Genomic DNA, 23,159 nt, shown 5'->3' with positions numbered 1-23,159 from the left:
TCTAATCAACAGACCATACTGCCTTGAGGACATGGTGCATAAGAGGGAACACTCATTGAGTCCTTTTGTGGGCTTTTAAGCTCTAGGGCGGAAGGTCCCTTAAAGTGTGGGGCATGCCCCCGCAGGGGGGCATGAAGGAACATGCAGGGGCACAGCAGGGCCCAAGCCAGCCCCCCACAAGGGAGGGAGGACCATTACCCAGCACTCCCTTCCCCAGCTCTGCTCTTGTCCCGCTCCCAGACATGTCCCTGGCTCCCAGCCCTACGCCTAGCCCCGTCCCCAGCCTCGGCATGTTACCACTCCTGGCCTGGCTCCAGCCACAGATCCACTCGTGGCTGCAGCCGCACTCCCAGCTGTGGCCCCAGCCTTGGCCCCCTTGCCCCGTCCATTGTCTCCCTCCACTCACCCAGAGCTGGATATGGGTAATGGGGGGCACAACCTTCAAAAGTTTGGGGACCGCTGCTCTAGGGAGAGATCCTGCACTGCTGCTTTTACAGGGAGCAGGGGAAGAGGGTCCCTATGCCCTCTCCCCCCTCAACTCGAGTGCCTTACTGCAGTAGAGGGCGGCATCCAGCTCACAAGAATAAGTTAGGTAATGCTTCTATAAAACAAAGTAGTTTTAGCCATAATAAAACAGTATCTCCCTTCTTACCAATCTACAACTGTGCAGAAAGTCCTGATAACATGGTCCTCATTCCAGTTACCAAGGGAAAAACTTACACATATCATCATAGCTCACATCAGGTCATTTTCAAGGACCTAAGTGGTGATCCATACAAACTGCACAAAGATGTCTTCATACAAATCTCTAATCCATTAGCATTCCTTTTGTGTTAAGTCACTGTCCATGTTAAGACCCTGTAAAATATATAGGGTTCTGAAACACATTAGTGACCAAATTAATGGAATCTTTGCAATTATGTTCCTCCCCCCACTAAGAATTATTAAACCTGCAGATGGGATGCAACACCCGGCCCTCATACAGGACTTAGCATACCAGGATACTTTTTCCAGGGAACAGGTTAAATGTCCCCTCACACCCTTATTTCCAAAAAGCAGGCACCACTATTTCTGTGGAAATAAACCAATCCTTGCTCTAGTTACCAAGATAACCTCCATGACTTTTTTGACCTCTGGTGTAGTGGAAAAGGCCTCAGAACTTTATCCCCACATGGTTGCTTGCGGAGCTGCTGCTTGGCCTCCTTGTAGTCAGTTCATACATTCTCTATAAAGCATTTCCACTCTTCTATGAGCTTTCTTCTCTGTATGTGTTTTTCTAGCCAGAAACATACGTGTGTGTATATCTACAGATGACAGATGTGTTTATATTGCTTTATGCATGGAACATTGTATAGGACTACATTTTGCCAGATGAACTTGAAAGACTAAAGTACACTTACACATACTTCATTCTCCCACAAAATAATTTTTTAAATGTTGTCGGATATGAAGTGCCATTTTCCATGAAAAAACCCTTTTTTATTAAATGTGCATTGTATTGCTGAAATAAAGAGATTCTTTTCTTAAACAGACAAAACAAAATATACAGAAATCAAATTCACCAAGCAAGAGAGGTATTTTCCCCCATTTCTGTTGCCATTGTTAATACATGTAGCAGCAAACTGGGCCAAACAGCTCAATACTCCACTGTGACAGTTTTCTCTATGATGTAAAGCTGCGAAGGATATTTTTATGTACATTTTGAAGTGTGTATCTTTCGACTATACAAATACTGCATCTGTCTCAGGATATCTGTCACCGTCTTATTTATCTTAATTTAAACAAGAGGTATGTTTTGGATAGCAGAAGCAGCTTTGACAAATCAAGAGGAAAAATGATGCTGATTTAATGTCCAGAGTTTTGGAAGACTGTAGAGTGCTAATTGTAATGAAGCCAACTTAATATAACTGTTTTCTTTATATTCCAAAGATTCGCTAGGGACTTTGCTGCTTGCATACAGGAAACACGCTGTTGTATTACAACAAGACCATGTTTTTTACCCTTTAGAATACTACAGAAAGTTTCCTTATAGGAAATGTTACAATTCAGACAAACTCTCATATTTATTTGTAGACAAATCTTCCTGTTTATGTCACAAGACAATTAGCTGAAACCTGGGACTGAGACGATTCAATGCTATTCCCTTACAAGTGTGAAGGGAAGCTGGTGAATAAATCCACATGATGGCAACAAATGTGTATGCAGAAATAACTTTTTTTTTTTAATGTTAGTCTTTATTGCAGTCGGCTTTCAAGTCTTGGCTGTTTGACTTATACATTTGGTTTGCAACAACCAGTAAATCTCAAATCAAATACCTGTGGAAAAAATAAATATATTCCTTTAAGTATTAAAAGGAGCTACCTGCAGAAATGTGAATTCATTACAAAGAAAGTTTGTCTTTTGTTGTCACACTATTCGACCAAGATATATAGACTTGGGATATTTTGTCTTCAGAGCAGGCCACTGAACAATGAAGTAATCCGAAAAGTAGTAAAGAATTTTTCCAGACAGGGATAAAGTTTCCACTCGGCAGATGCTCTCTACATATACAATGATAACTTTCTTTAGCGCCAGTATCTCAAGAAGAAGGGCAGATATACAGACAGGAACACATGTTCCTGGTCCATTGCACAATATCTAAGAGAAACAAAATATTTAAGAACAAAAGTCAAATATCAGATTTTCTTATACTGTATAGAGACCTTAGATGTTTCCATAAACTATTACATTTATAAAACTTAGATATTTATTAAAACTAAACAAAAAGAAAAGGCAAATTTACAGTAGGGCTTACAAGAAAACAAACAGCTGCCAAAAAACATATTTTAAATGTCAAATGTTGTGGTAAGGTGGGAGATGTTGCTCCTTTCCTAGAAAGGACTTTTTTGTGTAGGGATCAAAATTCAATAGCTTTCAGGAACACTACTAGCAAAGCATAGGGGTCAAATACTGGCCTCAGGCAGAGCTTTCATTGATGATAACAGGAGTTCCATGCATGGTCTTAGGGCACAATAAAGCCTGAAGAGTTTAATTAGGATTTCTTGAAACTGGCAATATAGTTATAAACCTCCTGAATTTTGGCCTTGAGTCAGCAAAACACTTAGTACATGCTTAAACATTTTGCTGAATTGGGGCTTTTATCAAGGCTTTTTAGCTGATCTGCTGAATTATTGGGGGTTTTCTAGTAAGCACTTGGGAGTTTTTACCAAAACTTGTTACCATTATGCTCTTTTGTAGCTACATGCATATAATTAATAATAATGCTTTGCACTTGTCATCAGAGGCTCTGTGCCTCACAAACATTAATTACGCTAATGAAATAAAGATTATTTCTATTTTACAGATTGGTAAAATGAGGCACAGAGAGGTTTAAGCCAACATTTTCAAACTAGGATGCCTTTAGCCATCTAACCCACATTAAGGGCTTGTCTACAGTGGCAATTTACAGCACTGCAACTTTCTTGCTCAAGGGTGTGAAAAAACACCCCCCTGAGCGCAGCAAGTTTCAGCGCTGTAAAGTGCCAATGTAAACAGTGCACCAGCGCTGGGAGCCGCGCCTCTTGTGGAGGTGGCTTTAGTGTTGCCAGTGTAGGCTAGCCATTAGTTTCCTAAGTAAAAGTAGCCTGATTCCAGGGGCAGGGGTCAGGGTTACCAAACTGAACGAGACTGTTATCAGCACATTTGGAACAGTTGCAGATTGTTTGGTAAATAATGGAGACACTGTGTTTTATTATGGCTAAAACAACTCTATTTCCCTGGGATGTAATATAAAATAGGAATAATTTTAGATAATAGGGTCACATAATTTGTGTTATAGACTCAGTCCTGCATTTCTCACACCTATAGGTGCTCAGTACATCTTAAAAACAGGCCGCTTTTATTTGAGTACTTAAAGTTTGGCACCTAAATTGATATTTAGGTGCCAAACTTTAGGCACTGACGTGTAAAAATTCTGGCTAAAAATGACTTAGCTAAGATCAAACAGCTGTCCCATACCCAGGACCACAGAACCTGGGAGTCTTGGCTCCCTGTCCCCTGCTCCAGTCAGCAAAACTAATTAAAAACACACGCAACTCCCATTAATTCAGCACTCTCAGGATCAGACCATTAAAGTTTGTGTGAAATATACTTATTTTAGGCACTTAAATTTTGTTTTCCCAGTTCTCCAACTCTTAAAGACTTTTTTGGGTAGAAAGTTACATATAATAAGTTTGAGAGACATCTGGGAGTCTTTGGATGACACAGTTTAGGACAACATTTTCTTGTGGGAGAAAAAATAAGCCACCAAGCTTATATGCAAAATAAATTAATGTCACTTTTTAGTGTGGTTCTTACAGAAATTAATTATTCACATTTGCGTTTCATTAACATTTACAGTGGGGAAAGACAGTTTAATGGGTAACACTTTTTATACTCTGTAAATCTTTGAAATAATAAGTCAGAAGTACTGAGTATTATGCATTGCCCCAATTAACCATGAAATGTTTTTGTTACATGTAAGCAGTAACAAAATACCAGTATATTTGTATAATACAATTACAGCGGAATTCTTTTCATACTAGCCCATATCTGGTTAAGATGAGAGTCAGTTGAGAACAATTCTACATATTGCATTTTTAAAATCAAAATAATATGCTATATTTTCAAAACTGCTGCTACGCTAGATATTGAGTACCTATGCCAGGGTTTGAAAATCCACTCTCCAAGCTGTTGAGAATGAATGTTGAAGTATAATGTCTGCAGAACTTAAGCTTTCATTTAAAAAAAATTCTACCTCCTAATGGTTACAAAGAAAATCTTCCAAATGTGAATTAAGTGTAAACTGATACTCTCTTCCTGAGTCTGCACACAGACATAGCGCTTGTCTACACCAGCACTTTACAGCGCTGCAACTTTCTTGCTCAGGGGTATGAAAACACCCCCCCTGAGCGCAGCAAGTTTCAGCGCCGTAAAGTGCCAGTGTAAACAGCGCCCCAGCGCTGGGAGCTGCGCTCCCTGTGCTGCTAGCTACGCCCCTCACAGAGGTGATTTTTTTAGAGCGCTGGGAGAGCTCTCTCCCGTCGCTGCGCCACGACCCCACAAGCCACGTTAAGGTGCTGCCACAGCAGCACTTTAGCATTGCCAGTGTAGACTAGCCCACAGCACTGCAGCAGCAGCATAATCTGGTCAATTTCATCTCTGCTATTCAGAATCCTAAGGGCAGCAGCCAAACAGTCCAAGATCACTTTGACTTAATACTGCTTTACCTGTTTTTAGGCATTTTCTATGGCTGTTGAAAGGCATCAAGCTGGACCTGTAGTCTCCCCCTCCCCAGAACTAGCACAGAGTGAACTCTGACACATGGCAGCCACTGCAAATGAAAGCTGCTTTAGTGTAAGTGAATGCAACAATGTACTAGAATGAATGACATTTACTAGCTAAAACACAGAAAACAGCTCACAGCCATACAAAGATTAAATGTCAGACAAAGGGCTAAAACAAAAACCAGCAAAAGCAGAGAACTTGCGAGTTATTATATTTACTTAGTTTATTTTTCCAATTTATACCTTTAATTACATATTTCAGCTCTTCTGAGGTTCATAAAATTCAGTAATCAAAAGGAGGGCAACAAAGCCCCTACAACCTTAGTAGAAATTTGAAAAATTAATGCAAAATTGTTTTGCATAAGGCCTATCAATAGCTATTGCTCTCTTATTTCTGTTAGAAAATTCCACAGAGTTTGCTCTTTGTGAGCCTGACAACATCAGAGAAATTCATTGCTTTTCTGTATTCTGGGATAGATTCTGCTCCATGTCAGGGAAATGCTCATCATAACTTGGAGGTGGTGTACAAAGTGAATTGAAGACAACTGTGCACTCAACTCTGAGACTGTCCGTTGCTTGACTAGCTCCTGGCATAAGAACATAAAAGCTGCCATACTGGGTCAGACCATGGTCCATTTTGCACAGTATCCTGTCACCAACACAGCTTCAGGGGAAGTGTACAGAACATGGCAATTATGGAGTGATCCACCCATCTTCCATTCCCTGCTTCTGGTAGTCAGACGTTTAGGGTTGCCCCAAGCACAGGGTTGCGTCCCTGATCATCTTAGCTAATAGTCATTGAACATATCCAGTTCTTTTCTGAACCCAGTTATACTTTTGGCCATTACAACATCTCATGGCAATGAGTGCCCCAGGTTAGTTGTGCACTGTGTGAAAAAGTACTTCCTCTTGTTTGTATTAAACCTGCTGCCTGTTAATTTCATCAAGTGACCCATTTTTTGTATTGCATGAAAATGTAAGTAATACTTTTTTCCACACCATTCATGATTTCATAGACCTCTATCGTAACCCACCCTTAGCCATCTCTTTTCTAAACTGAACTGCCCTAACTTTTTCAGTATCTCCACAAATGGATGCCGTTCCATACCCTTAATCACCTTTGTTGCCCGTCTTTAAACCTTTTCCAGTTCCACTATATTTTTTTGAGAGGGGGCAACCAGAACTAGACACAATATTAAAGGTGTGGGCGCATTTATATAGTAGCATTATATTTTCTATCCCTTTCCTAACATACAGTTAGCCTTTTTGACTGCTGCTGTGCCTTGAGCAGAAGTTTTCAGAAAACTATCCACGGTGACTCCAAGACCTCTTTATTGGGTGGTAACAGATAATTTAGAACCCATCATTGTGTGTATGTATATGTGTATATATATATATATATATAGCTGGAATTCACCCCCCACAGTGCATTTCTTTGCACTTAACATTGAATTTCATCTGCCATTTTGTTGCCCAGTCACCTAGTTTTAAGAGAGCCCTCTGTAAGTCCAAAGCAGAATGCAAGGAGTTAACAATCTTGAATAATTTCATTAATTTGCAGTGGTGTTTTTAGCATGTTGGTTCCAGGATATTAGAGAGACAAGGTGGTGAAGTAATACCTTCCCTCTTATCCCATGGCTTCTTAGTTCCAGGCATCTGGTATGGATGCTAACTTCAGAGCTAGTTACATACTACAATGAGCAGTTCTGCAATTTCATATTTTAGTTTCTTTAGAACTCTTGGGTGAATACCATCTGTTACTGGTAACTTATTACTATTCAGTTTATTTTTTGTTCTAAAATCTCTTCCATTGACACATCAGTTTGTGACAGTACTTCCAATTTGTTGCCCAAAAAGAATAACTTTGATGTGGGTATCTCCCCCACATCTTCTGCAGTGGAGACTGATGCAAATAATTCATTTAGCTTCTCCAAAATGGCCTATGACTTAGAGCAGGCTTCAGGCTTTTCCCATTTATGCTGATAATGGACCCCCAAGGGATGTTATAGCAACTGGGGATAAGCCAGGCCTAAGAAAGCATTGGCCATATCTCCGTTTCCCAATTCATTGCTTGCACAATTAACCAGGATGGGAGTGGAGGTGGCAGAAGAGTGCTATAGTGGCTCTGTGCCACCCAAAGATTCCAGACATCTTTGTGCCACCAGGGTGATTCAAAGCTAACTCAATGTACAGGTGCCTAAATATCTTTAAAAATATAACCCTAAGAGCTGAACTGTCATTGAAAGTCAGTAAGACTTGTATTCCTAAGTCACTTTTGAAAATGGGACTTAGGCACTTATGAAAATTTTACCCCTTGTCTTCAAATTTGTCTGTAAAGTACCTAATATAGTTCTAATGTTATAGTGATTATTATAAAAAAGATACAGGCTAGGGTGAAAGGGTTAAATCTTAATGACAAGTCAGATATTCACTTCTATAAATTTGGTATTTGATCACTGCTTATTAAATACCGTAAAATAGGTAACTATCACAACTCATTACAGCATGCCAGTGCACCAAAACAGCAAGAGATCTAGAGGAAATACTGCTCTTTAACCTTCAGAAACAGTATCCATGGATGGATAAACAGTATCCTCATGGATGGATTAAGCAATGTCATGCTCTATCATTTTATTATAAATGAAAAAGGCCTGTCAATTGGTTCTTTGTTTTAATGCTAATTTTGACATGGCATTACTTATCTGCAGTGAAACCTTATCACTGGACAATGAAAATTAAAGGACAATTTAACAAGAGTTTAAAGGGAAAAACAATGGGCTGGGGTCTTTTGCTTCATTATAATTAACAGTGGAGGCCTGAATGTTGTTTTGGTTTTTATATTAGAAATTTCTGTAGGACCTATTTAGATTGGAAAACTGTAGAACTGAAAAAAACCAGACTTATCTCTGAAGAGCCAAGAGATTGAAAGCTGAGGATCTGTGCAGAGAACAGACTTTGTAAGACTACTTAAAAACTCCTTGATTTTGTTGACACAGTTCAATAGCAAATTGATGTGTTTGGGGGAAAAAGAAGTATTTGCTGAATCTTTAACACCACAGCCACTTCAGTTAAAGTGTGAAAGCTCACAATAAAGTTCTGAGATCTTCCCATGGTCCTCCAGCAACACTAGGGAAGTCCCAAATTCACATTCTTGATATTCTAAAGGTAAAAAAAAGTGCAGGGGGAGGGAAGGAAGGGAATAAGAAACAAAGGGGGAAAAAATCCTGGAGATCCTCTTTTTATACATAAGAAAGAATCAAAAAAGGCAAAATTCCAGTTTTTTTGTTTTTGTTTTTTTTTAAAAAGAGCCTTTGTGGCTTCATTTAAGAAATTGTAAGAGAAGTTTCAAGTACAAAAGGAATAAGAAGTCAGCAAGAAAAAAATAGGGCCTTTAAAAATATTACTAACTTGTTATAGACTGAAAGACAGGGATTACTTTAAAAGTGTTTAGTTGTTTGTCTCAGTATGCTCAAAGGAGGATTGGTAAGAAATGCCAAAGAACAGTTTCCATGGAGAAAAAGAAGAGAATTACCAAAATAAACCAGGATCCTCAATGAGATCAAGAAATTAAAATGACTGAAAGTGACCAAACTTCTTAACCCACAGCATTTTTCAGTGGAGGACTTTCACATTCACTTATGGAACTCACTACTTCAAACAGATCACCAGAGCCACAGTTTAGTGGCCTTTAGGGCCCTCTGTAAGGTGCAACTGGCTAACTAGACTCTGGAATTAATTTTCAGAAGACAGATATTCCTTAGAGAAGGCAGCCACTGTACCAAAGCAGCTGCAGTCTGTATACCAGTTGTGTGCAGTATTATTGTATGCAGTTTATTTTAACTACATGTTTTTAACTGAGGCACCCATATGCTGTACTGTTGGGAGCTGTATAAAAATACTTAAATAAAAAGTTTTACAATATGTAACAGCAAATTACAATATGTGGAGCTTACAAAAAATAGCATTAAGAAGTTCTTTTGACTAGGGTGGGCAAAAAGTAAACCTTCCAAGGAGAAAAAAGGATAATAAAACCTAAAAACTGTATATACATATGCTTGCTTGACAACGACCCTACAATTGAACTTTAAAAAACACAATTCTCAATGTGGCTTTCATTAGCATGGATCAGAAACTTTGAAAAAGGTATTTTTGAGGTAGTTAAGTGTGACTTTTGTTATATGCATATAAACATGTTCATAAGATAGCAATTGATATGGTACATATAAAACTATGTGATGTGTGGAAAAGTAAAACACTAATTATTTTCATGAGGTAGAGGATGAGTGAGATAGATTTATACCTAGAAAGAAGTTAAATCTAGAGGCTGATCATAGGACTGGGAGCCAGGAACCCAGCTCTAACCTTAACCCTAACATTGTCTCCCTCTGGAGACCTGAGTTATGTCATTGGTAATGTTGTTGTAAGAACTGGTCAACAATGGTAAAGTGACTCATAGACTTTAACGTCAGAAGGGACCATCATGATCATCTAGTCTGACCTCCTGCACATTTCAGGCTACAGAACCTCACCCACCCACTCCTGTAATAGACCCCAAACCTCTGGTTGAGTTACTGACATCCTCAAATCTGGTTTAAAGACTTCAAGTTACAAAGAATTCACCATTTACACTAGTTTAAACCTGCAAGTGGCCTGTGCTCCATGCTGCAGAGGAAGGCAAAAAGCCCCCTCAGTCTCTGCCTATCTGACCTGGGGGAAAATTCCTCCCCAACTCCACATATGGTGATCAGTTAGACCCTGAGCATGTGGGCAAGACCCAACAGGCAGATACTACAGAGAATTCTTTTCCAGGTAACTCAAGAGACTTCCCCGTCTAGTATCCCATCTCTGGGCGTTGGGGATTTTTGCTACTGGTAGCCGCCAATGGGCCACCTGCCATTGTAGGCAGTCCCATCATACCATCCCTTCCATAAACTTATCAAGCTCAGTCTTGAAGCCAGTTAGGTTTTCTGCCCCCACTCCTCCCCTGTGCTTTGAAGATGAAAAGTTCTATATATGTGTAAAGTATTAAACAAAGAACAGAAGACTCCCCCATGTTTTAGTAAATCCCGGAAGAGAACTTAGACTTAATTTTGTGTGGTTAAACTTTCCTTCCTTTTATATACTGTGCAACTTACACAGCTGACCCTTTTCCTACTTTGGTTTCTGTTGTACATGTTTAGTGTTTTTTATCTAAAAAAGGATAATAATAGATGAGACATAATATAAAAACAGTACAGTACCAGACAAACTATGGGGGGTGGGGCGGAATGCTTTGGCACACAAAACAAGTTACCAGATTCCCCTTACTAGCAGAATCACACACAGTGCACTTGTTTAAAAAGTGAAAAATAGGAAAGGCTTACCACAAAGCTCTAATGAGAATCATGATATAAAGGAACAACAACTTATTGTCCATCATAGCAACTTGCTCAAGTGCTGTGAACTTAAGACATTTTGAACATAGTACAGAGAATGGAAAAATCTTAGCTAAGTGAAATAACGGTCTCCTTTCATATACAGTTTCATTGTGTGAGGCTTTATCAGCGTTTGTTATGGTGAACTTAACTAGCTTAAGAACTGGGCATCTTACAATGCTTAATTATTTCTAAGGTATTGTACTTGGATATAAAAATATAGGTCAAGATTTTGAGAAGTTACTTGTGATTTTGGTTGATACAACACTTTAAAGGGATGTAATTTTCAAAAAACGATGAGCACTGTGCTCTAAAAATCAGGCCCCTCTAAGATGTCTCAAGTTTGACAACAAAAATCACTAGTCACTTTTGAAAATCTTAGCCACAGAATATGTCTGAAAAGGATTAGACCTAATCTACGAAAAATGCTTTTTCTTCTTTTTTTTTTTTTCAAACCAAGCACCTGAGCTGGAAAGGCCTCCTGAGAATTGTTCAGCATCCTCAACTCCTAATGACTTCAGGATAGGACGCTGAACTCTGCTCCCTAGCACAAAGCACAAGCTACAGGGCTTTGCCACGAGCCCAAGGCAAGGTATGAAAGGAGATGTTATCCTCCCCACAACTAAGAGACAAGGCACGTAACACAAGTGTTAGTCTCTAAGGTGCCACAAGTACTCCTGTTCTTTTTGCGGATACAGACTAACATGGCTGGTACTCTGAAAAGTGCAGCTGAGTCTGCTGCTTCCCTTATAGTTTTTTGGTCCATGGACCCACTAGTTATGCCATTGTAAGTCTACCCACTGCAAAGCTTGCCTTTGCGGTACACAGGGAGCTCACTGCAGGACTCTCCTTGTTCTCCACCTACTGAAGAGTGGAACTGCAGCAGTTCTGCTGCATTTGGGACTTTCTGATGCCCAGGACATGTTTCACTTCACGAAGGCCAGATCTTGCATTCCTCATGCTCCTAAAAACTTCCACTGAAGTCAACAGGGGTTTTAGGTGTACAAGGATTTGTAGGATCAGTCATTCCTATATATAAATGATTTAGAAGTATTCCAAACTCCTCCTTTTTCCCAAGAAAAAGTACAGCAGAAAAATATTTGCCTGCACCGATAAAACCTAAAGTCTCTATAGCTTCCAATGTTACAAATACTTGGTTCTTTACTTGATCTGATAAATTTTGGAACACTAAGCAAAGTAATATTTGGGTGCTGATTTTTATATCAGAAATTTTACACAAATGCTGTCAGCTCAATTCTAGTATTCATTTCCCCCTCTCCTAAGTCTTACAAAGTACGGAACATGATATTCTGCCAAGAATGTAGGGAGGCGCGGACCACTAACCACATTTTCACCCAAGGAAAGTTAAATATAAGCAATTGTTTCACGTACTGCACATCTAGAATCTTTTTATAGGCAAAAAAGGTATTTTAGTCTCTATTTTTGCCCTCATAACTATTCTATAATCTTTACAAGCACTCTAACTTTTATTCTCACATATTTTGAAGTGATCACTGATGTATGCCGTTTAAAAATTTACAATGTTCTTAAATTTTCTTAATAAATAAAACTGTGTAGGATTACAGTGCAGAGGGCTTATGGACCTTGGCAAAGATGTACTCTTTCTTTAAACTATTATTCATTTTATCAAGACAGACTTTTTTTTTAAATGTTAAAAGCATTACATGTATACTCAACTATCAATAGATTAGCAATTTTGACACAAGTTCTGACAATTCTACCAAGAAATGTCACAGTTATTTTAAGTTCCTCTTACAAACAAAGGATCAATTGAATTATATAACAGTTAGTTACTTCACAGTGTTCTTCTCATATGATTTTTCATGTCGGCTCCTTTGGTAGCATATTAAGCTGCTCAGTTAGATTTTCCAGTCAATTTCACTCATAATGATAACTCGATAAAACAGATACTCATTAAATTTCCTAATGTACTCGTTACTCCGATCTCCTACAGGCTGTCTGTTTAATTTGGATAAAAGGCATTTTACCTTTTCTTTTCAGAGTAACAGCCGTGTTAGTCTGTATTCGCAAAAAGAAAAGGAGTACTGGTGGCACCTTAGAGACTAACCAATTTATTTGAGCATAAGCTTTCGTGAGCTACAGCTACTACATACATACATATGCAGATGAAGTGAGCTGTAGCTCACGAAAGCTTATGCTCAAATAAATTGGTTAGTCTCTAAAGTGCCACAAGTACTCCTTTTCTTTTTACCTTTTCTTTGCTTTTCTTTTTTAATTAATGTGTGGAGAGAACAGCAGGGGGCTCCACAATGACTTCTCCTTGACCTTCTGTTTTATTTAAACTGCGTGTCAGGTTTCCTGTGACACAAACTTATCTGGACCCAATTAAGCCAATGAGATCAGGATCAGGCCCATAAACAGATCATTTACAGCAGTTGTTCTCAACCAGGGGTACATGTACCCCTAGGGGTATGCAGAGGTCTTCTAGGGAGTACATCAACTCATCTAGATATTTGCCTAGTTTTACAACAGGTTATATAAAAAGCACTAGCTAAGTCAGTTCAAGCTAAAATTTCATAAAGACAATGTCTTGTTTATACTGCTCTATATACTATAACTGACATGTATGTACAATATTTATATTCCAATTGATTTATTTGATAATTATATGGTAAAAATGAGAAAGTAAGCAATTTCTCAGTAATAGTGCTGTGACACTTTTGTATTTTTATGTCTGATATTGTAAGCAAGTAGTTTTTAAGTGGTGAAACTTGGGGGTACAAAAGACAAATCAGACTCCTGAAAGGGATACAGTAGTCTGGAGAGGTGGAGAACCACTGATTTAAAGAAACTATCTTGTTGCAGTGTACTGCATATGTAGTTAATCTTGATGCTATTTAGAATTACTATACTAGATAACTGAAGATTATATTAGAGATGGGTCAGAACCAAAACCCTGAATCCAAGCACACTAACTTTGGGGAAGTTTGGTTCCAATTCAAATTTTTGTGTTTGGCGCATCTTTACTAAATATATTCATAAATCCAAGAATGACAAAATTGTGAATGCTTATGATTTATTAAATTACACTGGGTGATAGTAACAGAAACACGTTGGCTTTAAATAGCATGAATTTACATATTTGAGGACAAATGAAAATAATTACTACAATAGGTTACATCCTAATCTACATTTTGGTAAGTGGCATATCTGCTTAAATAAGATCATTGCCAGGGAACAGGCTAAGTAATTAATTTTAGTGACTCTAAAATTGAATAAATTGACATGTAGTTGAAAAGTTCATGTAAATGGGCACCTGAAGCTAGATTTGCCAGTAAGTGCCTCGAGGCTCTGTGCCAAAGAGAGAAATACAGAAACAGAGGGCAGTTTTAAAATGTAGTCCGAACCCTACTGACATGTACTGCTCAAGTGAAGTACTGAATCCCTGTTTGGTCTGAACCTTCCCTGCCCAGATGGGCCACACCCACTCTCAAGGCTAAAGAACAGGGATTGCAGGTAGCTTGTGCTACTGCATTCCTACTCCTTGCAGAGATAACCATCAAGAAGTACATGCAACCTGGACTGTGTCAGCTTCTACCAGCATGATGGAGGGAGTGCAGTGAGCTTCAATGAAGTTTTCTAAGTTACTTGCAAACCTAAAGTATCAGAGGGGTAGCTGTGTTAGTCTCTATCCACAAAAACAATGAAGAGTTCAGTGGCACCTTAAAGACTAACAGATGTATTTAGCATAAGCTTTCGTGGGTAAAACCCCCCCACTTCTTCAGATGCATGGAGTGAAAATTACAGATGCAGGCATAAATATACTGACACATGAAGAGAAGGGAGTTACCTTACAAATTACCTTGTTACCAAGTTACCTTGCAAACCTAATGGGATACTTTGGTATCCTAGGTTTCTAATGTGCAACCCTATGTTTGTTTCCTGCTGCATCCCTATTCTAATACGGATGACAAGAGATTTAAATTTACTTTAATATATTCTTAGGTGCTTAGTACACTAAGTAATTCATTACAGTGAATATGCATGACATACTGCTAAGAAATTTTCTTAACTGGGACAACCATTTACTTGACACCTGAAAGTGCCAATTACAAAGATTCTACTTTACCGTAAAATATGTAAAATTACATACAGTATGTCAATTAAATTTGGCAAATTTCATAAAATATTTTTTGCCATACATCATTCAATAAGTAATTAAGCCACATTTTGTGCTAAAGTAAATAATTATTATCCTCCACAGCCACAGGACTACAGATATTTTACCGGTCCCCAGCCACAGAGTCCAACTGTAGATTTTCCACGATAAAATTTAACACTTCCCTTCTTTTTAGTGGCTATTAAGAAATCTGCAGGGTGTCCTTTCCAACATGCAGTTCCTGACTGTGAGGCCACGGTGTCATATTTGACAACTGCGCTTCTTACTACAATGCCAAAGGTTCTCTATTAAGCATGTTCAGGGTATTACTCAGATATCCTACTACAGAGAAATATCTTCCCTGACATCAGTTCAAAATTCTGTTGCTGCTGTAGATGATACCATAGGCATCTTAAATAGTAGAGAGTGAAAGCACTACACAGCTTTATGTGTTTAAGAATTTAGTCTACTGTGAACGAGAAACACAGAATTTTGGATTGGTAAGGAGGAGCATGGATTTTGTTCTAGCATACCATTATAGCCTGATCCTGTGGTCCTTTCTTAATGGGAGTTTTACCTGAGTAAGGACCGTAAGCCTAAGCATATACTTATTGTATATTCATTAATGGTTTGATATCCCAAACAGCTACTCCCGTTTAGAACAGATTAGCATTTCATCATTAACAAGGTTTGTTTTACATACCAAATCTGGCTTTAGTCTGAAAGTCAAAGGAAAGGAGTAAAGTATGGAATACAGTGTTGTCAGTACTGAAGAGCTCCAAGACTGGCGCACCTCCCGACATCTGGGAATACGATTAAGGGTAAACTGGAAGAGAGTAGGATCAACTGAAATAAATTACATTCCTTCTGCAGAATATGTGACAGCATATATATCCATGTTCTATAAAAACATTTGTTTGTTGTTCATTTTGTATGTTTCCTTATTACATGCACTTGTTATTTCTAAAATCTGGAGTGTAAACCCTTTGGTCAAGGACCTTGCTGTGTAAAGTGAATAGTACACTTTGGGGTGCTGTAAAAACAATACGTCTTGTATACCAGAATACCAGAACAACAATACCAGAACTCTGCTCCCCCATCCCATCCCACATTAGTTTAAAACACTTCTAGGTCAATAAAAGTACACATAAAGAGCAACTTCATCTGCAGTATGTTAACTTAGTGCCCCACCTAGTGGACAACACAAAGCATTGTTAAGACATTTTTGTGTTTGTACTCATCAGATACAATTTTCTGACTTTTGCAAGTGTAAACGGGGAGTGGACTTACAGTAGTGTAAAAACAGAGGTAATCAAGAAGAGAATCTAATGAGTCAGTGGCCAGCATACTCTGTTGTTTTAATCACGATTTCAAAAAATATTTATTAAATAAATGATATTCCTATCCTTTAAATGAATGGATCTGCAACAAAACTGACAGAAAAAGTGTTTGAATAAAGAAATTAATAATTGAGAAAAGTAATATTGTAAATTTCTTTAGAAATTAGTAAATTAAAGGGAGGGGGAGAGAGTTATTTTAAGTATGTGGAATAATGTGAAGGTGTGTTTGGATTTTCTTACATTTAAAAAGCTTTCCTTGGCCTCTTCAGTTGCAACAAGATAAAAGTTCTGTCCACGAGAATTAGGGCTTAATCTGGAGTCAATAGAAACTCCCAACAGAATTCAATTGGATTGCATTCTGATTTGTAGCCCGATACATCTAACACTAATAAATGCTACAAAAATACAGAACTCAAGAGATGTGTAACATGCATTCAGTTTGAAAGCCCAAAGTATGAAAACATGCAACAATAAAATTCAAAACTCAAAGTTATACTTAAATCAAATTTATTGTCATTGTTCTAGTTTTTTCTAATATAAAACACTTCAGATATTTGAGAAAATTAATGTATATTCTCTTATTTAGAGGGACACCATCAACTTAAACCATACTTTTGCCTGAATATTTAATTTTTACTGTTAGAAGTAACAATGATTACCACAACTTTAAGAAACTAAAGAAAATATTTTTGTTTGGTTACTCTGTGTATTGGATAGTGAGTTATGTATAGTTATTTTCCTTATTGTATATGTGGGTCTTTCACAAGGTAACGAGGAAAAAAATTAAAAGATAGATAGATATATGTGAGAGAGTCACCAAAACTGGCAGGGAGACTTGGGAACAAGTCTGGCATCTGAAACTACTTTTAATTTTTTTTTAAATCTACTATATTAAGTTTGCAGTGTCCCTATAATATAAATGCAACCAGTTCTGTTCACTTAATTTTTCAGAAATGACAGATGTTACATGAAGTATCAATATACAGAGAGCCATCAATTTTATATCATGCTTATTGAACAAGTGTAGCAAATTAATGCACCTTAAGAATTTTAGCTGAGAACTTTTTTTCAAATTGATCCAATATTAAAAGAGTAACATTACTGGTTTCAGTAATCCTTTAAGAGGTGATTTTAAACTACAGTAGAACTTCAGAGTTACAAACATTTCAGGAATGGAAGTTCTTTGTAACTCTGAAATGTTCGTAACACTGAACAAAACATTATGGTGGTTCTTTGAAAAGTTTTACAACTGAACATTGACTTACTACAGCTTTGAAACTTTACTATGCAGAAGAAAAATGCTGCTTTCCCTTTATTTTTTTTGTAGTTTACATTTAACACAGTATTGTACTGTATTTGCTTTCTTTTGGTCTCTGCTGTTGCCTGATTGCGTATTTCCCATTCCAAATGAGGAGTGTGGTTGACCAGTCAGTTTGTAATGCTGGTGTTCAGAGGTTCTACTGTACTATATCATGTACAAATGATCAAGCTTTCTTATGAGTATGTATTTAACTTACCTGGGAATTGGAGAAAGTTTCAGCTCTTTTTTGTTCAAAAGTACGTATTTTATCTTCACTCATCTTATCTGAATCTGCAAAAATGTAATGTCTAGGAGAGTATGACTGGGACAAACTGCTGAGTAACCTCAGGATTTCTGTTGTGTGTCCTCCTGGGGGGGGAAAAAACATCGAAGCTAGTTATTATATGAAATATTTGGCAACTTCCATTTGAAAACATGCTGCTGGGGGTCACTTCCTCCTTTAAGAAACATTGCTAATATTAGCATCGCTCACCCTCCTCTGAGAGCTGGGAATTTAATTAGGGGCTGTTTGTGATGGTTAAGATAATATGGAGACAGTTCAACTCTCTCTGAAGTTAATTGAAAGACTCACTGATTTTAAATGGGAATTGGACCAGGCCCATACAGAGGACATACTGCAGAGACTTTGTTTTCCAATGTCCTGTATATGCCACAAATACAGCTGAGCCAACTGTTCTGGTTATAGCACAGTTTAATCTTGACCTGTTTATAGCACACTTGCCAGTTGCAGAGAGGATGGGGTTTGACACCTGTCTTAACTATGTCCTATGGTCAGACTTAAAGCCTTGGACACGTTATCACTATATGCAAGCCATTCCAGGTCATGATCCCCTTACCAGCCAGCACCAACACTTTTGGGTCTATACTGGCCATCTGGAAGCAATGTGGGATACTGTGATTACAAATGTCCTTGTATCACGCCAACTCTTCCCTGCCACCTGCTTTTCACTAGCTTCTACCAGTGTAACTAATCTAGCACCTGATCTTCACTGGGCTGTAAAGTGATTTTAATAATATGGTTAAAACAGAGTTTGGTCCTGAATGTCAAGGTAAGGCAACTATAACAGTTGGAGGACTATCATATCATCCCTGAAATGGTCAATTTGCCTGTTATTAGAACCTCATGTGACTCTATATACGTAACCTCATTTATACATTAATAACATGACAACTTTGGGTACCAAAATTTTGGTAGGCCAGTCTTAAAATGTAGGTACCTCTCATTTTTATTCCTTTCTTCCTCCTGCATGTTCTTCTCTCTTTTTAGGAGGAGCAGGCACACAGTTACACTATGCTCATATGCAAAGACACACAACCCAGGTAGCCAGTTAAATACTGAAACTGAATATGACCCCACTCCTGTAAGCTGCAAGTGCAACACTCATTAAAGCTGACAGGAATTCCCTGTCCTTAGGGCATACGGGATCAGATTCTAGGACAGTACTATTTTATGCCCTGATCTTGCAAACAGTTATGTACTCAAATGAAGCAGGATTGGGGCCCTAGTTACTTTCACTCTGTCATGGAATTGCAGAGATAGACCAAACTAAAGTAAGTAAAACCAGTTGTACTCTGGCAGCTGCTGTCCATTTTCACTGGTGGCAAATAGCATCTGGAAGACTCTAAGACCCAATATATGCCATTAGGATGCATGCCATAGGCATTTATACATGGCAGGAGACTGACAGAAAAAAAACCATGGTATCCAGACTCCCATATTTCAACACCTATGCAAAAACACATAATCGTCAATTTTACTTATATTTTTGCACAGTATATTTTGGATGTGTTCTGAAGGAGATCTCCTTACATCAGTAGTGGGATTGAAAGTTTAAAATCTTTATATTTAAATCTATTATAATGGCACTATAGGAGGAGGCTCCCAGGTTCAAACTCAATCGTGTATCTTTATTAGTGTGGTTTATTTATTTTTATAATTACCTTATCCTTCACTGGGTTTGATGTAAGAGTGATTTTCACATAGCAGATATAATGTATCTTGTGGTTTTTTGTTTGTTTTTTAAAAGTATGCAAAAATGAAGTTTAAGAAAAAAAATTATAAGTAAAAAACCTAAGTATGCACTGCAGGTGGCTTGTAAAAAAAAAAAAAAAAGCTAAAAATGGAGCAAAAGGTGCTACCACATTCTTAATTCTTCTCTTTAGATTTGTGTGTGTTGTATTATGTACTCTTCTGTTGTCATTCCAGAAGAGGCCCATTCCCTCTGTTCTTAACCCCACATTTCCTTGTATAGGGTGTCTTTCACACTTAGTTTTCTGTGCCTTAAGAATAAGTGATACAGTTAGTGTTTATTTCCTTGAAAGCATAGCAAGGTCCTAAAAGACATATTTAACATAATTTCCCTCCACATCCTATACTTCACATGCTGCCCATACAGCTGTGTAGTGTTGCCAAGCTGTATTATAGCCCCAGAGTTCCAGCCCAGCAGGAGATACATGTCAATATTATTAATAAATAAGTATAAATAAATAAATAAGCACGCAAAGGGCCCCATCTCCGTTGGAGCTTGATTTTTGCAATCCTAGCAATGGAAAGGTTACACTCTTAACATAATAAAATACTATTCTGTCACCTAGTGGTGGATGAAGTAGTCTTGCATATTACAGCAGAAACATACAACAGCGCACTAATAGCATTACTGGCCGTAGTGTGGGGTATAACGCCTTCCCCCCCCAGCCTAGGTGCATTTTGCCCTTTGGCCCACCTGGTTGCCGAAGCATGAACCATGACTCCCGGGGCATCTCCGAGCATCATCCTGGCATCCCTGTTAACGCCCCCACGGGTTTCCTCATATTGTCCCGCGGACCTCACTCCACTTTCCACCCTTAGCTGCCTCTTGCTTCTCTATGGCCCTCCCGCCGAGGCGGGTGCCCTGCCGCAGAAGCCAGGCCCCGCTGGCCAGCTCTCCATGTCGGGACACAGCTGTTGCCCGGGGACAGGACAGCTCCAAGCAGCACCGCCGCGCAGGGCTCGAGCACGCTTCCCAGCATGCCCCAGACCACGCGCCGCCCAGCTGCCACCCACAGGACTACACTTCCCAGCATGCCCCAGACTACCCGCCGCCCAGCTGCCACCCACAGGACTACACGTCCCAGCATGCCCCAGACTACCCACTGCCCAGCTGCCACCCACAGGACTACACTTCCCAGCATGCCCCAGACTACCAGCCGCCCAGCTGCCACCCACAGGACTACACGTCCCAGCATGCCCCAGACTACACACCGCCCAGCTGCCACCCACAGGACTACACGTCCCAGCATGCCCCAGACTACACACTGCCCAGCTGCCACCCACAGGACTACACGTCCCAGCATGCCCCAGACTACCCACCGCCCAGCTGCCACCCACAGGACTACACTTCCCAGCATGCCCCAGATTACCCGCTGCCCAGCTGCCACCCACAGGACTACACGTCCCAGCATGCCCCAGACTACCCACCGCCCAGCTGCCACCCACAGGACTACACTTCCCAGCATGCCCCAGATTACCCGCTGCCCAGCTGCCACCCACAGGACTACACTTCCCAGCATGCCCCAGATTACCCGCTGCCCAGCTGCCACCCACAGGACTACACGTCCCAGCATGCCCCAGACTACCCACCGCCCAGCTGCCACCCACAGGACTACACGTCCCAGCATGCCCCAGACTACACACCGCCCAGCTGCCACCCACAGGACTACACGTCCCAGCATGCCCCAGACTACCCACCGCCCAGCTGCCACCCACAGGACTACACTTCCCAGCATGCCCCAGACTACACACCGCCCAGCTGCCACCCACAGGACTACACGTCCCAGCATGCCCCAGACTACCCACCGCCCAGCTGCCACCCACAGGACTACACTTCCCAGCATGCCCCAGATTACCCGCTGCCCAGCTGCCATCCACAGGACTACACTTCCCAGCATGCCCCAGATTACCCGCTGCCCAGCTGCCACCCACAGGACTACACGTCCCAGCATGCCCCAGACTACCCACCGCCCAGCTGCCACCCACAGGACTACACGTCCCAGCATGCCCCAGACTACCCACTGCCCAGCTGCCACCCACAGGACTACACTTCCCAGCATGCCCCAGACTACCCACCGCCCAGCTGCCACCCACAGGACTACACGTCCCAGCATGCCCCAGATTACCCGCTGCCCAGCTGCCACCCACAGGACTACACGTCCCAGCATGCCCCAGACTACCCACCGCCCAGCTGCCACCCACAGGACTACACGTCCCAGCATGCGCCGCTCCCGAGGGCTCCGGAGGCCACGCTGGAAGCTGTAGTTCACGGCGGCGACAGCCCGTGGGAGTTTGCCGGTGCGCTGTGCTGCCCTCTGCCGGCCGGACAGGGACCGGGCCCGCCTCTACTCACCGGAGCCGGCCACCACCAGGAGGCTGAGGGGAGCTGTCCGCGGGCTGCTGTTCCGCCTCGATAGGAAAAGCCGCGCAGTGAGCAGCAGCAGCGTCAGGGCAGCGGCGCCCAGTACGGCCGGGAGGGCATCCATAACAGCCCGACAGGGGCGGACACGGAATCCCAAAGACCAAGAAGACACGACGCGAAAACTACGGGGGCCGTAGCAGCTCAAACTTACTCGGTTCTGTATATGCGCTTCGTAATGTGGCAAGCGAGCATCTCCCTTCTCTCGCCCCCCCCGCGGAAAGTCAACGCAGGTCGTTCCGCGCGCGCCCCAGTGAGTGCCTCCGCTGCCCCCCCGCACCTGACCCGCCGCCCTCCCCCCGGCTCCAGCGCGCCTTGCGGAAGCGGGCGCCGGGCTCCCATGCAGTGAGCTAGTAGGAAGCTGAAGCTGGAGGCCGGGGTTCGGTGTGAGGCGCCTGGGCCTGCAGCGCCGCCGTTGCTGCGGGCTGGTGAAAAGCTCTGTGAACCTGCCCCTGGTTGACAAGGAGTCAGTGGGTGACGGATGCATGTGAGCAAGTGGGACCAGCTAGGTCAGAGATGGGAGCAGCCGGTATTCACTGAACACAGGGTCGGATAGCACACTTGCTTAAGAAGAAAGTTGGAGTCCTTTTTAGCTAGCGGGCGCTCAGCGGGAGGAATAAAAATGTCTATCTAGCGCTTCACATTTGCAAAGCAATGTCATACCCTGACTGATGAAGGCCTGATCCAGCAAACTCTGTGGGTGTAGTTGCTGCTTAAGCAGTAGGTCCACTGAAATTTAGTAATCAAGAAAATGTTTTAACAATGTCCTTATTGCAGTTCTGTTTTTAATTAGTGCACAGAGGTAGTCAGTTGAACGTAAGTAACTACATATGCATTCCTAAACAAACGCTAGAGTCTTTTTAAATAAAAGCCAATAAAATAGAGTTTGCATAAAGAAAAGGCAGAGCAGGTTTGTACCTATATAAAATTACAAGTATTTTCATTTATTAATGAGAACAGCAGCAATTGGCATCTGCTTTCACTGCCACAGTTACTAAGCTATGTGAGTTCCTGGAATTCTACACTATTTCAGTGACAAATTCTGCAACATGTACAAATAAATACTACTGAATTTAATTGTGAGAGATGTAGTATGTCCATCCAATCTTACGAGTTTATCTTTTTCGGCATGCACATTGCCGTCAGCTGAAAGGAGTGTCCAACTTGCTTAAATTATGAGAAATTGAATGGG

At 40.7% G+C, this 23,159-nt stretch overlaps 1 protein-coding gene across 3 annotated transcripts; it reads right to left on the bottom strand.

The window, feature by feature from the left end:
- Positions 1–2,212: 2,212 nt before the first annotated feature.
- Positions 2,213–22,203, bottom strand: ALG14 (ALG14 UDP-N-acetylglucosaminyltransferase subunit). 3 transcript variants are annotated; one of them, XM_043521484.1, is made up of 5 exons: positions 21,902–22,013; positions 19,670–19,799; positions 17,716–17,867; positions 15,562–15,684; positions 2,213–2,637 (listed from the first exon to the last, which is right to left on the bottom strand). In XM_043521484.1, exons 2-5 carry the CDS (start codon positions 19,734–19,736, stop codon positions 2,407–2,409), a joined length of 573 nt encoding a protein of 190 aa, XP_043377419.1. In that variant the 5' UTR covers positions 19,737–19,799; positions 21,902–22,013; the 3' UTR covers positions 2,213–2,406. The 3 variants fall into 3 exon arrangements, with proteins under 3 accessions (XP_043377419.1, XP_037763352.1, XP_027683320.2); XM_037907424.2 differs by lacking the exon at positions 19,670–19,799 and having other exon boundaries at positions 21,902–22,203; XM_027827519.3 differs by lacking the exons at positions 19,670–19,799; positions 21,902–22,013 and adding an exon at positions 20,243–20,544.
- Between the last annotated feature and the right edge of the window lie 956 nt (positions 22,204–23,159).

This window comes from Chelonia mydas, chromosome 8 (genome assembly GCF_015237465.2).
Source record: "Chelonia mydas isolate rCheMyd1 chromosome 8, rCheMyd1.pri.v2, whole genome shotgun sequence".
NCBI lineage: Eukaryota > Metazoa > Chordata > Testudines > Cheloniidae > Chelonia > Chelonia mydas.
This window is presented reverse-complemented; position numbering and strand designations above follow the sequence as displayed.

Bases quoted from the DNA above. Each gene is read 5' to 3' on its own strand.
- ALG14 (XM_037907424.2), bottom strand. From the start codon at position 22,034: ATGGATGCCCTCCCGGCCGTACTGGGCGCCGCTGCCCTGACGCTGCTG. The intron at 15,685-17,715 runs GTAAGTTAAATA...ACTCTCTTCCAG, and splicing joins AAACTTTCTCCAATTCCCAG to TTTACCCTTAATCGTATTCC. The intron at 2,638-15,561 runs GTATGTAAAACA...TGTTTCTCTTAG, and splicing joins TCAGACTAAAGCCAGATTTG to ATATTGTGCAATGGACCAGG.